Source organism: Macaca thibetana, chromosome 18 (assembly GCF_024542745.1).
Source record: "Macaca thibetana thibetana isolate TM-01 chromosome 18, ASM2454274v1, whole genome shotgun sequence".
NCBI lineage: Eukaryota > Metazoa > Chordata > Mammalia > Primates > Cercopithecidae > Macaca > Macaca thibetana.
In genome coordinates, this window is record NC_065595.1 from 56,310,969 (window position 1) to 56,324,976 (window position 14,008).

At 39.5% G+C, this 14,008-nt stretch overlaps 1 protein-coding gene across 4 annotated transcripts in view; it reads left to right on the plus strand.

Annotated features, from left to right (window-relative positions):
• The window catches only part of OSBPL1A (oxysterol binding protein like 1A), a 225,327-nt gene that overhangs the window by 96,190 nt on the left and 115,129 nt on the right, over nucleotides 1-14,008 (plus strand). For all 4 annotated transcript variants that reach the window (XM_050767790.1, XM_050767792.1, XM_050767793.1 and 1 more), the window contains one exon: nucleotides 7,601-7,707. In XM_050767790.1, the coding sequence (XP_050623747.1) occupies nucleotides 7,601-7,707 (107 nt within the window). The remainder of the gene's footprint in view (nucleotides 1-7,600; nucleotides 7,708-14,008) is intronic.

Below are 14,008 nucleotides of genomic sequence, written 5' to 3' on the forward strand. Positions count from 1 at the left end.
GAGCTTCTGTCTTTGGTCCAAGCTTTCTTCCAGGCAGCAAGATTGAAGAGTCCAATAGGTGAGACAGTGTGGCTATGAGACTAAGTGATTTATTGCTCACTTTCACTTCCGCCAAAATCTATTTTATTTTATTTTATTTTAATTTTTGAGACAGAGTCTCTCTGCGTTGCCGAGGCTGGAGTGCAGTGGCATGATCTCGGCTCATTGCAACCTCTGCCTCCCAGTTCAAGCAATTCTCCTGCCTCAGCCTCCCGACTAGCTGGGATTACAGGCAAGTACCACCTCATCCAGCTAATTTTTGTGTTTTTAGTAGAGACAGGGTTTCGCCATGTTGGCCAGGTTGGTCTGGAACTCCTGACCTCAGGTGATCTGCCTGCTTTGGCCTCCCAAAGTGCTCGGATGACAGGCGTGAGCCACCATGCCCAGCCCACTTCTGCCAAAGTCTAGAAGACAGGCAAGCGTCATACCCTGAAGCTCTCTCAAGCACTCAGAGTGGATTAACTCTAATGTGTCATCCAGTTCTGTGCCTTATTCTTTGTGGCACAGACCTTCCCAAGACTCCTCCCTTGACCTTGGCCACAGGTGGCCCTTTCTAGATCATATGTGGCTCAACCCTAGTTACCATTTACTTCATTGACTCTGTTTTTCTCGTAAGGCCATTACCATAAGGTGAGGAACCCATTGGACAATTCAATCAGAAGTGATGCAAATCCAATTATACCCTCTGATGAAGATTTTACTCGGTTTGATTAAAATTAATCTTCCTCATTGCCTCACTTCATTCTCATTTGCAGGAGAGTGCAAAACACATTCTATAGTTCTGCTGGCTTCTTTCCTGTTTTGTTTGACTCTAGGTCTTTGTGACTTGTACTCTTTTCTAAATTTTTAAATGTAATTATTTTATTTTTTCCAAATAAATATCCCTCTCCTCTTACTCTTCTGAAGTCTCCCTTTGATCAGTGTTATTCTTTCAATAGGAATTGTTTTATTTTCCATTTTCCTTGCTAGACAGCAAGCTCTGTAAAAACAAAGACTGTCTGTCCTACTTACCCCTTTTTCTCCAGCACCTAGCTGGTGCCTGCCACGCGATTGCCACTCCATAACTGGCAGATGAAAACTTCTCACCTTACTAGAGTTCTCACTGATCATAATTCTGAAACTATCTTCCCTCAGGACTAGTATTTTTGGCACTCTATGTTAGAAGTGTTTGTTTTATTGGGTTTATATTTAGCAATAAAAAAAGGTTCCTTGTTCTTTAAGATCCAACTCAAGTGCAACATCTTTTCATTCAACTATAGATTACTCTAGTCCATAATAACAATGCTCTTCTCTGAAATTTTAATTTTTTTTTTTTTTTTTTTTTGAGACGGAGTCTTACTCTGTATCCCAGGCTGGAGTGCAGTGGCGCGATCTCTGCTCACTGCAACCTCTGCCTTGTGGGTCCCGGTTCAAGCAATTCCCCTGCCTCAGTCTCCTGAGTAGCTGGATTACAGGCATGCACCACCATGCCCAGCTATTTTTTTTTTGTATTTTTAGTAGAGACAGGGTTTCACCATGTTGGCCAGGATGATCTTGAACTCCTGACTTCGTGATCCGCCCGCCTCGGCCTCCCAAAGTGCTGGGATTACAGACATGAGCCACCGTGCCTGGCCTCTGAAATTTTAATGTTTTTTAAAAGCATGCACAATTTGCTAGTTATGTCTCACAACATCCCTGATATTATCTTTTTTATTAGTCATTTAATACATGGCACTTTGAGCTATATATTTTATATCCTCCAGTATAATGAATGTAAATTATATAGATGTAGATATATAGATAAAATGATCAGAGGTACTTCTTCAGTGGATGATTGTATTCAAGGTAGTCATTTTAATTTCAACAAAAAATAGATTTATATTTTTATGTCTTTCAGCATGACCTCTTTTGATATTTTTCAAGTTATAGTTTTATGGAGTAGAAGTTTTTAGAAGATTAGTTGATTTTTATGTGCAAACATTGTTTCCCTGTTTTGAAAAGAGTACTGATTTTCATTGAAGCATTTATATAATTCCAATCTGATATGAAAGTCCATTTTATGTATTTTTTGAGACGGAGTCTTGCTCTGTGACCCAGGCTGGAGTGCAGTGGCGCGACCTTGGCTCACTGCAGCCTCTACCTCCTGGGTTCAAGTGATTCTCCTGCCTCAGCCTCCTGGGTAGCTGGGAGTACAGGCGCACACTACAATGCCCGGCTAATTTTTGTATTTGTAGTGGACACGAGGTTTCACTATGTTAGCCAGGCTGGTCTCGAATTCCTGACCTCAGGTGATCCGCACACCTCGGCCTCCCAAAGTGCTAGGATTACAGGTGTGAGCCACCTTGCCCCGCCTTGAAAGTCCATTTTAAAATGGACTTTGCTCATTCGGGTTAGATCAGGTCTTTCATGTATAAAGTCATTATGTATTGCATTTTTTTACACCACAGAAGAGAAATCATCCCATTTTGTTGTTATTTTCTGTATTTTCTCTGATCTTTAGCTTTGTCACTAGATTTTGTAGTTTTTGGACTATTTAGTCTCTCTCCTGTTTGTGTTTAATTATTAAAAAAAGCCACATACATACTCAAGGCAGCACCATTACCAGAAGGGCAAGGATGGGGAAATAAAATGACTTCATCCAGTTTTTTTCTTTTAAATACTTGTCCCAAATGATGGAAATACTTCAGTTAAATGTTCAAAAAACAGGCAAATATATATATATATATATATATATATATTTTTTTTTTTTTCTTTTTGAGACGAAGTCTCGCTCTGTCACCCAGGCTGGAGTGCAGTGGCGCTATCTCAGCTCACTTCAAGCTCCGCCTTCTGGATTCATGCCATTCTCCTGCCTCAGCCTCCCGAGTAGCTGGGACTACAGGCGCCCACCACCACGCTTGGCTAATTGTTTTATATTTTTAGTACAGACAAGGTTTCACCGTGTTAGCCAGGATGGTCTGTATCTCCTGACCTCGTGATCTGCCCGCCTCGGCCTCCCAAAGTCCTGGGATTACAGGCGTGAGCCACCGCGCCCGGCTGCAAAATATATTTTCTTGTGCCACAAGTAAAAAACAAAATGTAGTTAAAAATTACTTATTTCTCAATCTGCCCTAATTAACCAACCCATAGTAATATAAATGAAAAAGTTTTCATTTCACATTTTTAAACTAAAGAACCATAATTATTTTAAGGTAAAATATAATAACTTGAAGCTATTTGGATTCAGATTATATTTTACATTAAAAGAATTATGGTAGCAACGTGTGGAATGAGATATTTTATTAGTTTTCTTATTCATTTAATAAATATTTGAGAGGTTTTATTTGGGCAAAGCTTGGTGTTTGGATGGAGATAAGGAGGTTGAGAGTTTATAGAGGGTGGCAGAGAGACAACATACGTACAATGCCTCATGCCCCTATGACAAGTGGGTGTGGCCGCTGTTGGAGTCCAGGAGCAGCTACTGTCATGTCCCATGGTGATATTTTGTTGTTGTTTTTAGAGACAGGGTCTTCCTCTGTCACACAGGCTGAAGTGCAGTGGTGTGGTCATAGCTCATTGCAACCTTGAACTCCTGGGCTCAAGTGATCCTCCTGCCTTGACCTCTCAAAGTGTTGGCATTACAGGCATGAGCCACTGCACCCAGTCTCCGCAGTGATATTTAAGGCAGGCTTCCTGGGGGAGAACGGCATTTGAACTAGGCCTTGAAAGAAAATAATTTTTTTTTTTTTTTGTCAAGTAGGGAAACTTCTGAATATGGATAATTATTTCCAATGTTCAAGTAAGATTTCAGTAGTCAGCATTCAACATCCAGTATTCAACAGTATTTTGAAGACTGTTTTTAGGTAAACAAACATTTCCAGGAGAACAGTCTGGATGAAACAAATTTAGTTTATTGAGCATCTTAAATGTTAGGCTAAGGAAATGTGGACTTTTTTTTTACACTAGGATAACAGTGGAGGTTGTCTGTACAAGGGGTTAATTTGTTCACATAAAGAAACAAGTGTCTTCCCACTGTTTTAAAAATGTACCCAATTAAAAATTGTTCAGTGTAATCATGAAAAACGACAGATTGTGAGCTTTTTATGTCTCTAAAGTTAAGCTTTTCCAATACGATCTTCTCACAGCTTTCATGACTTTAAAAACATTTTTAGTACAAAAAATAACGTTTTTCCTGAAAATCAACAGCATCAAATTCTTATAGCAGGCCAAATAAGGCAACATACTGGCCTTTTTGCATTTATTCATGACAGTTTAGTCTCTAAATATTAACCAGCTAAAACGTATTTGCAGTGATTCCCAGTTGGTCACTTTTCTAGAAGCTTAGCGATTTTAATTTTTTAAAATTAACCTTATGTAAACATCATTCTATAAGAAGCGTGCCAGTGCGAGTTGAATGGACCCTGATGTGCTGCACTGCAGCGTGGTATACGGCAAGGTTCAGCAATTCTAAACTGTTCCACTGTGGAAGTTCACTTCAAAAATCTTGTTTTAACACTAGATTGTCAGAGAAATGAGGTAACATTTAACTCTTCTGGACAAAAGAATTCGACACTCTCTTAATGGTGGATTCTTATGAAAACCTCTTTATACATATATATATGTACGCATACATATATTTGGAATATTTTTTGAAACCTTGCAGAACCAGTATTGTCAAACATTTGTAAGTATTCCTAAGCATGTATTTGGACAATTAATGTTTCTTCATGTTAACAAGTATCTAAAGTTTATGAACTATCTAAAACAGACAAAAACAGGATGATTAAGCTTATGATGGTGTTTAATAAAAGAACTCTATCTATGAATGGTTATGCTTCTATTTTCCTGTCATTTATGCCCTGAAAGTGGAAAATTACTAGATTACCCAGAAAATTTATGGAAGGCATAGGCTGTGTCTGTTTCTTCTGGTACATCTCCTCAGTACTTGGTCCACAGTTCGTGTTGCGACATCTGTTCAGGCACTATTTAAGTCATATGGCACCTAGCATATGGTACTCTCTTTTGCTATTTAGCAACTAAGTAGAGAATAAATCTTCACAATGTGTATCAGAGGTTCAAAATGGAAAATAAAGTCTGTGAAGTCAAATTTGTTTTAGAATATGGTAGTTTTCAATTAGTTGGGCTTTATTAAAGAAGCTAACAAGAGAAAACTATTCTGTAAGATGTATTTTGTAAGACGTAAACTGTGGTAAAATATCATTTGGCCTTCATATCCGTGTGTGTGTGTGTGTGTGTGTGTGTATATAAATATTATATATATATTTTTTGAGACGGAGTCTCACTCTGTCTCCCAGGCTGGAGTGCAGTGGCACCATCTCTGCTCACTGCAACCTCCGCCTCCCGGGTTGAAGCGATTCTCCTGCCTCAGTCTCCCAAGTGGCTGGGATTACAGGCGCCCACCACCATGCCCAGCTAATTTTTGTATTTTTAGTAGAGATGGGGTTTCACCATGTTGGCCATACTGGTCTTGAACAGTAGTATAGAAAACTTGAACTCCTGGGCTCAAGTGCTTCTCCTGCCTTAGCCTCCCAAGTAGCTGAGACTATAGGTGCACACTACCATGCCCAGCTAATTTTTAAATTTTTTGTAGAGATGAAGCCTTACTTCTTTGCTCAGGCTAGTCTTGAAATCCTGGCCTCAAGTGATCCTTTTACCTTGGCCTCTCAAAGTGCTGGGGTTACACACATAAGCCACCGTGCCTCACCCTAGCTGTAATCTTGTGTCTTTTAACAAATCTTGTTCTGTCCTCACCTTTTAGTTATTTTTTGATGAAAAGACTTCTTAAATGTTAAGATTTTTATCTGACGGCAGGGACAGATTTAAAGTATCTTAATGTATAATTAACAAAATATCAGAAACCATTTCAACTAAGTACATTTATTTTGCATTAATCTGGACATAATACTTTACTTGTTTTTAAGTGATATATATACACTTTGGACCTTCCTCTTGTCAATATTTTGTTTTTGTTTTTTATTTTTAATGAGTAAATGGGTTAAGGTTTTCTTTAGAGGACCAGGGCATATACTGATACTACCATTTCTTTATTCCCAACTTAAACATATACTCAATGGTACTGGACCTTCATAGGAACACATTTTTGAGAGTGAAAAGACCTACTTATGCCAAACAGTGATTCAAATAGGAAGTAGAGTTAATGCTGTTTTCAGATATGTTAACCACCATGATAACTACAGAATTATTTTTGTTTCTTTTTAGTACTTGCTTTTGAATAAAATTACTTATCTACAAAGGAAATTTTAATGTTTTATAAGGAGTGCTGTCCTTCTTGTCAGTTGTTTTTCTTAAACATTACGTTGTTATTTAATTCCTATAAACTTTTTTTTTTTGTCTTGGTGCCTCTTGTAGGGCAGTGCTCCCCAACTTTTTTGGCACCAGGGACTGGTTTTGTGGAATACAGTGTTTCCATGGACTCGGGGGTAAGGGTGGGAGTGGGGCTGGGGAGATGGTTTTGGGCTCAAACTGTTCTACCTCAGATCATCAGGCATTAGATTCTCATAAGGAGCCCGCGACCTAAATCCCTCATATACACAGTTCACAATAGGGTTCGTGCTCTGGTGAGAATCTAATGCCGCCACTGATCTGACACGAGGCAGAGCTCAGGTGGTGATGCTCACTCACCCTCCGCTCACCTCTTGCTGTGTTGCCGGGTTCCTAGCAGGACCACAGACCAGTACTGGTCTGCAGCCCGGGTTTGGGGACTCCTGTTTTAGGGTACAGACCTTTCTAGGATAAGGCTTCATTCTTTCTTTTTCTGTACCAATTTATGTGCCCTAAATAAAGTGTGTGCTTAATAATGATGCCCAAGAAATACATGAGGCTGGGCTCAGTGGCTCACGCCTGTAATCCCAGCACTTTGGGAGGCCGAGGTGGGAGAATCATCTGAGGTCAGGAGTTCGAGACCAGCCTGGCCAATGTTGTGAAACCCCATCTCTACTGAAAATACAAAAAAAAAAAATTAGCCAGGCATGATAGCGTGTGCCTGTAGTCCCATCTACTCTGAAGGCTGAGGCAAGAAAATCTGTTGAACCCAGGAGGTGGAGTTATGATAAGCCGAGATTACTCCACTGTACTCCAGCCTGGACCACAGAGTGAGACTCTGCCTCAAAAAAAAAAAAAAAAAAAAAGTCGGGCGCAGTGGCTCACACCTGTAATCCCAGCACTTGGGGAGACTGAGGTGGGCAGATCACGAAGTCAGGAGTTCGAGGTCAGCCTGGACAATATGGTGAAACCCCGTCTCTACTAAAAATACAAAAATTAGCTGGGTGTGGTGGTACGCGCCTGTAGTCCCAACTACTTGGGAGGCTGAGGCAGAAGAATTGCTTGAAGCCAGGAGGCAGAGGTTGTAGTGAGCCAAGATTGTACCACTGTACTCCAGCCTGGGCAACAGAGCTGACTCCATCTCAAGGAAAAAAAAAAGAAAGAAAATAAACATATATATTTTGCTTAAGACAGCTAGATGGAAAGATGAGGTTAATAGATATAAGAGTATTTTTGTGCTCTTAGTTAACCTTAAGATTCCTTAAAATCCCACTCACTGTATTTATTCTTTTATTTATAGAAATGTTTCCATCATTTCTTCAGAAAGTTGAAGTTGTCTCAGAAGCTTCTAGAGAAACTTGTGTAGCTTTGAGTGATTGCCTTAATCTCTTCACTAAACAAGAAAGGGTAGGTAGCTCAGAATTGAATTTATAAAATGATTGTTTGGATGTTGCATGCATGGTTGTCCATGAAATCATTGCTTTCAAATTGTTCAAAGGTGGGAAAATATTAGTATTGACAAAGGAAAGCTTCATTTGTCACCAAAATTTAGAACTTATTTATTATTGATTAAGCAGGATGAAATAACTTGTGTTCATATCTTTTGAATTTGTTGATGTAGCCATATTTAATAAGTATACTTAAAGTTGATCAACTCAGGATTGTTGTAACACTTCAATAACAGAGATGTGAAAATATTCTAGAAACGGAAGGTCTTTACATTAAAAAAATACTTTTATTTAGGAAATAGAGTACTATCATACTTATCTAAGTAAACTAAGCTCAATGAATTAAGTATTTTTTGTGTTCTTTCCCCTCACTCTCTTACCCTTCAACAGTTTGCCATTTGCTTTTCTAAATATGAGTAAGGGCTGAGCATGGTGGATCATGCCTGTAATTCCAGCATTTTGGGAGGCTGAGGTGGGCAGATCACCTGAAGTCAGGAGTTCGAGACCAGCCTGTCCAACATGATGAAACCCCGTCTCTACCAAAAAATACAAAAATTAGGCCAGGTGCGGTGGCTCACGCCTGTAATCTTAACACTTTGGGAGGCTGAGGCAAGCAATCACTTGAGGTCAGGAGTCGAGACCAGTCTGGCCAACATGATGAAACCCCATCTCTACTAAAAATACAAAAATTAGCCAGGCATGGTGGCGCACACCTGTAATCCAGCTACTTGGGAGGCTGAGGCACGAGAATCAGTTGAGCCTGGGAGGCGGAGGTTGCAGTAAGCTGAGATTGCACCACTGCACTCCAGCCTGGGTGATGGAGTAGACTCTGTCTCAAAAAAAAAAAAAAATTAGCCAGAGAATCGCTTGAACCCGGGAGGTGGAGGCTGCAGTGAGCCGAGATTGCGCTACTGTACTCCAGCCTGGGTGACAGAGTGAGACCCTGTTTCAAAAAAAAAAAAAAAAAGAAAACCAAATATGAGTAAGAGTGGTATGTTGTATGCTGAGCTATTAGTGATTCTTTTTCAAAGGATTGAAAAGTTACAAAGATGTGTTTTAGTTGCCAGAATTAGGATTTTTCTTGTTTTGCTGTTTTTCCCCTCATTTTTATGATTTCAATGTAAGTCAAGTGTCAATAGGCTTTCTTTTCTATTTTGTTAATTTTTATATATATGTCTAATCTTCAGTATTTTAGATTAAGATACGAAATTTCTTATTGTTTTAGTTTACTTGTACCTTTTGGTTAGAGATTAGGTTTCAGTAAAAAGAGAGATGAAATTGCTTTTATATATTTTCCTCTAATAAGTAAAGATCTAAAATTTTATTTCCTCATGATTAGAAAGGGATCCTTATGAATTCATATACAATTTCACAGGGTCTCACTGGGTTGCCCAGGCTGGAGTGCAGTGGCATAGTCATGGCTCACTGCAGCCTCTGCCTCCAGGGTTTAAGTGATCCTCCCACCTCAGCCTCACAAGTAGCTGGGACTACTGGCCTGCACCATGATGCCCAGCTAATTTTTGCTTTTTTTTTTTTTTTTTAAGACATGGGCCTTTCTATGTTGCCCAGGTTGGTCTTGAACTGCTGGATGCAAGCCATTTGCCCACTCGGCCTCTCAAAGTGCTAGGATTACAGGCATGAGCCACCATGGCGAGCATATACAAATTTTTAAATGCTGTGTTTGCTGTATGTAGCACCAATTCCACATATTAGTTTATTTGGAAAATAAGACAAATATGGAAATAATAATCATTTAAAACAAACTTACCAAAAGTCTTTTAATAGAATTATATTAACTATCACAGGAAAACATAATTGTTCATTAAACATTTCAAATGGTTGATTTTTTAATACTGTTTGAAAATATCCCTCCTCAGCACTTCTATTTTTGGTGGTTTGCAAATTTCATGTGCAAGTTTATTTAAATAACAGATGATTTAGTGTTCTAAATAAATCTGACCAGGATAGTTGCATTCAGAATATCTTTGAAATTAAAAAAATATGATATCATAGGATTCATGACTTATTTAGTACATTGTAAAACCACATTTCACTCACGTCTCTTATGTGGTACCTAATGGATGTATCGATAGCTTTTTTGTTCTAGAGATGTATGGTTTTAAGGCTGAACATTAGACTGGAAGTAACATGTTATGTTGGTGCATGTTTAATTTCTGAAGCAATCAACCTATTCTATTTTTTAAACTATCTGCTTAAAAAATAGCCTAATTCTTTCTCTTTGTAAAAATCTAGATGTGCAAGAGTGTTAACCTAAAGTTTAGGCTAACTGACCTCTTTTAGCCTCTTAAATTTATCATGAGGATTAAATAAGATAATGTAAGCAAAATACTTAGCATAGTACCAGACACAAAGTAAGCCCTGAATAAAAAGTTAACAGTTATCTCAAGATCTTAACTAATTAACATTTGTAGCCTCTCTTTTCTGATAGTACCTTGGAGCTTTTATGTGTGTAACATTGGATTTACCTTGTTTTGGGAGGAAGTAGCATTGTCTAAAGAACTTTTATTTGACCACTATCATTGGAATGATCCTGTTGTGTTTCCATCCTTGTTATTTAAATGACACGGCTACTTCACTTCTCTGAACCTTGTGTTCATCTTTTAAATAAGGGAAACCATGTAGCAAGCTTTTAGAAGCACTGGTCTGAAAGTCTGATGGACCTGTCTTAAATCTCAGTCTTTCTCTAACTTTTCTCCAACTGTGGGACAAGCTTCTGTAAAATGAAAATAAACACCTCAGAGTTGGGTGTGGGCATCAACTCTATGTAGATGAATGATACATATATAGAGTATGTTAGCATAGTGCGTGGAACACAGTATTCTGTTTAGTAACTAGCATTTAATGTTTCAAACTTTTGGAATATATTTAAGATATCTTCTGAGTAATTATATGAAACGTCAACTCCATGAAACACTTAGAATCCATGGATTTCCTTCTCAACAATAAGATAAACAGTGAGAAGGCACTGCAAAATATTTGAAAGGTAAGTGGCATTTCTAAAGTTAGTCTTTCAAATGCATAAGGATTACAACATAGGAATTTAATAGCGTAATCGAGTTCAGAGTGGTGTAATTATGTGCTGTAATACCTTATTTATCTGGCATTATAAATTACATTTCTCTTATCTGGAAATTTTGTTAAAAGAGCAGACATAAGCTTTGAAGACCTACAGACCTGGCTCTAATTCCTGGCTCTGCTATTGACTCTCTTTGACTCGGTTTTAAAATACAATCTCCTATTTAAGATGGTGACTAACCAAAGGGATTGTTTTGAAGAGTAAATGCAATCATATTGGTAAAACACCTCTGTGGGGACTGGCACAAAACAGGGATCCGGTAGATGTAAGTGACCCCAGCCCCCACAGCAGCAACGCTGTTTTTATTCTAGTCTTTTTTGATGGCTGTTATTCTAAATGTTCCACATTTACTTCTTAATCTAAAATTTTACAACTTAATTTTATGTTTCTTTCATTTTTTTTTTTTTTTACAAGCCCTTGTCAGGCCATAATTTTACATTTTCTCGGTGTCTCAAGATTGGCCTTTTGTATGTCAATAATTACTCTGTGCCTTAATACAGAGATGCCCTCAGGGGATAATGTTTATATGAGTCTGTGTTTTTCTACTAAATGGCCTGGTCCTGCCAATGCTTTTTGAGCTCTTGTTTGCTCTTTATAGGTTTTTAAAAATTACCTCTCTTGATTTTTCAAATTAACTGTGTACCTGCCTCTAGCAGTGGAATACTGATGCCTTCTGATTTACTCTTTCTAATCTCCTATTTATTAAAAAGAAAACCAGATAACCAAACTCCATCAAATTATGTCCAGTCAGAGTAAACTGGCTCTCTATGAGAATCTTGGGGGGTTTCAGTGTGTGCAGGCCTTCGTGCCTTCTATTTCTGTGGTACGTGGGGTTTTTTTTTTTGCTTATTTGAGGATGTACTGATATGACCTACATAATCGAGGTTTTCATAGGAGCTGTAAATAAATGAGGCATTATTGTAGGAAGATTTTATTGGTAAGTAAAACTGCTACGGCCTAGTGGCTGATGCCTGTAATCCCAGCACTTTGGGAGGCTGAAGGGGGGTGGATCACCTGAGGTCAGGAGTTCGAGACCAGCCTGGCTAACATGGTGAAAACCCGTTTCTACTAAAAATACAAAAAATTAGCCGGGTGTGGTGATATGCGCCTGTAATCCCAGCTACTCGGGAGGCTGAGGCAGGAGAATCTGTTGAACCCGGGAGGCGGAGGTTGCAGTGAGCCGAGATTGGGCCATTGCACTCCAACTTGGGCAACAAGAGCGAAACTCTGTCTCAACAAAACAGAAAACAAACAAAAAAACTGCTTATGCTGTTGAGAAAATGGCAATATATAAAATACTTTGTAAAGTTTGTGGTTGATCTACTGAAGAAAAACCTAGATACTGTTTTTAGGGTGGTTTTCTTGGAAACGGTATAACAGAATGTGAGTGCTGGGTGTTTCTTAGCCTGGTCTGAGAGTTCCATTCAAAATGCCAGAAACTGGTTTCTGGAATTATATTTGTTTCGTAGTTTTCCTTGCCAGAGGATGCCCTCCTCATTTTGTGTACTATCGAGCTTCCTTGATGTTAGTCATACCAATTTTTCCAAGGTAAGAACTGCCCATTTAAAGTTAGTATAAGCTCACTTATCAAGTGTTTTATACATATTTCATGTTAAATCTCCTGACTGCTGAAGAGCTGTGACCCAACTGTATGCCTGGAATAAGAGTGGTGCCGGCCAGGCACGGTGGCTCATGCCTGTAATCCCAGCACTTTGGGAGGCTGAGGCAGGTGGATCACCCGAGGTTAGGAGTTCGAGACCAATCTGACCAACATGGTGAAACCTTGTCTCTACTGAAAATGCAAAAAATTAGCCGGGCATGGTGGCAGGCCCCTTGTAATCCCAGCTACTTGGGAGGCTGAGGCAGGAGAATCACTTGAACCCAGGAGGCAGAGATTGCAGTGAGCCAAGATTGCACCGTAGCCCTCCAGCCTGGGAAACAGAGCGAGACTCCGTCTCAAGAGGAAAAAAAAAGAGAGTGGGATTAATTTTGTGGTATAATGGAAAGATTCAGACCCTACATTGGAACTGTCTGAAGGGTTGGAATTCTGTACTGCTTCTTTGGACCGGACACTGCTATCTTTGAAGAGAAATCATGCGTTCATATGGACTTACAGCTCTACAAAGTCATGATCTCTTCCATTCATTTCATTTCCTGTGCTGTCGGGCAGTCCTGTAGTCATTTTGTGACCCTGATATCTTTTGTTTCCTAATGTTCTTAACAGCTCTTTTGGGCCTGCACCCCTCTCTGGCCCTCTGTCTCTGTAGTCCTCTCAGATCTATTTCCACTCTGAGCAGAATTCCTTTGTTAAACATGAGGAAGTCACTGTATATGGCTCCACTCCCTACCACCCTTCACTCCGGTTTTTATCTGCATCTGCTCTTATCCTTTCTTCTTGCCTTTTGCTGGAGGCATCTGTCTCCTTACATTCTGCTTCTCTGGGGACCTTGCTTCAAAAAATAACTCCTCTCTTTGGAATTCTCTACCCCCTTATTTATAGCTTTTGTCTATCTCCCTGCATCCTTTTCCAATTCCAATTTTGAAAATGTGATACTTTCTGTTTCTACTTCTTAATTTTCAGCAAGTCCACCGAAACTGTTCTTGCCAGTATTTCCTTACTGTTAAACCAGAGGATATTTAAAAATTGTCTTGCTTGTCCTCTGAAGGGCCTGGCATGTGACTACTTCCTGTTTTTTGGAATTCCGCTGTGGCTTCCACAGTGCCACCTCTTTTGGCTTCTCCTTCCTCAGTAGCAGCTCCCTCTCAGTCACCTTTTTTTTTTTGTCTTTTGAGATGGAGTCTTACTCTGTTGCCCAGGCTGGAGTGCAGTGGTGCCATCTTGGCTCACTGCAACTTCAGCCTCCCGGGTTCAAGCAATTCTCCTGCCTCAGCCTCCTGAGTAGCTGGGATTACAGGTGCATGCCACCACACCCAGCTAATTTTTTGTATTTTAGTAGAGATGGGGTTTCACCATGTTAACCACGCTGGTCTCAAACTCCTGACCCGAACTGATACACCCGCCTTGGCCTCCCAAAGTGCTATGATTACAGGCACAGGCCTGTAATTACAGGCCACACCTGGCCTCAGTCACCTTCCAAAGCATTTTTCATCTGCCTATGTATTAAATGTTAGTATTCCCTAGGTTTCTGTGAGTGACCTTCTT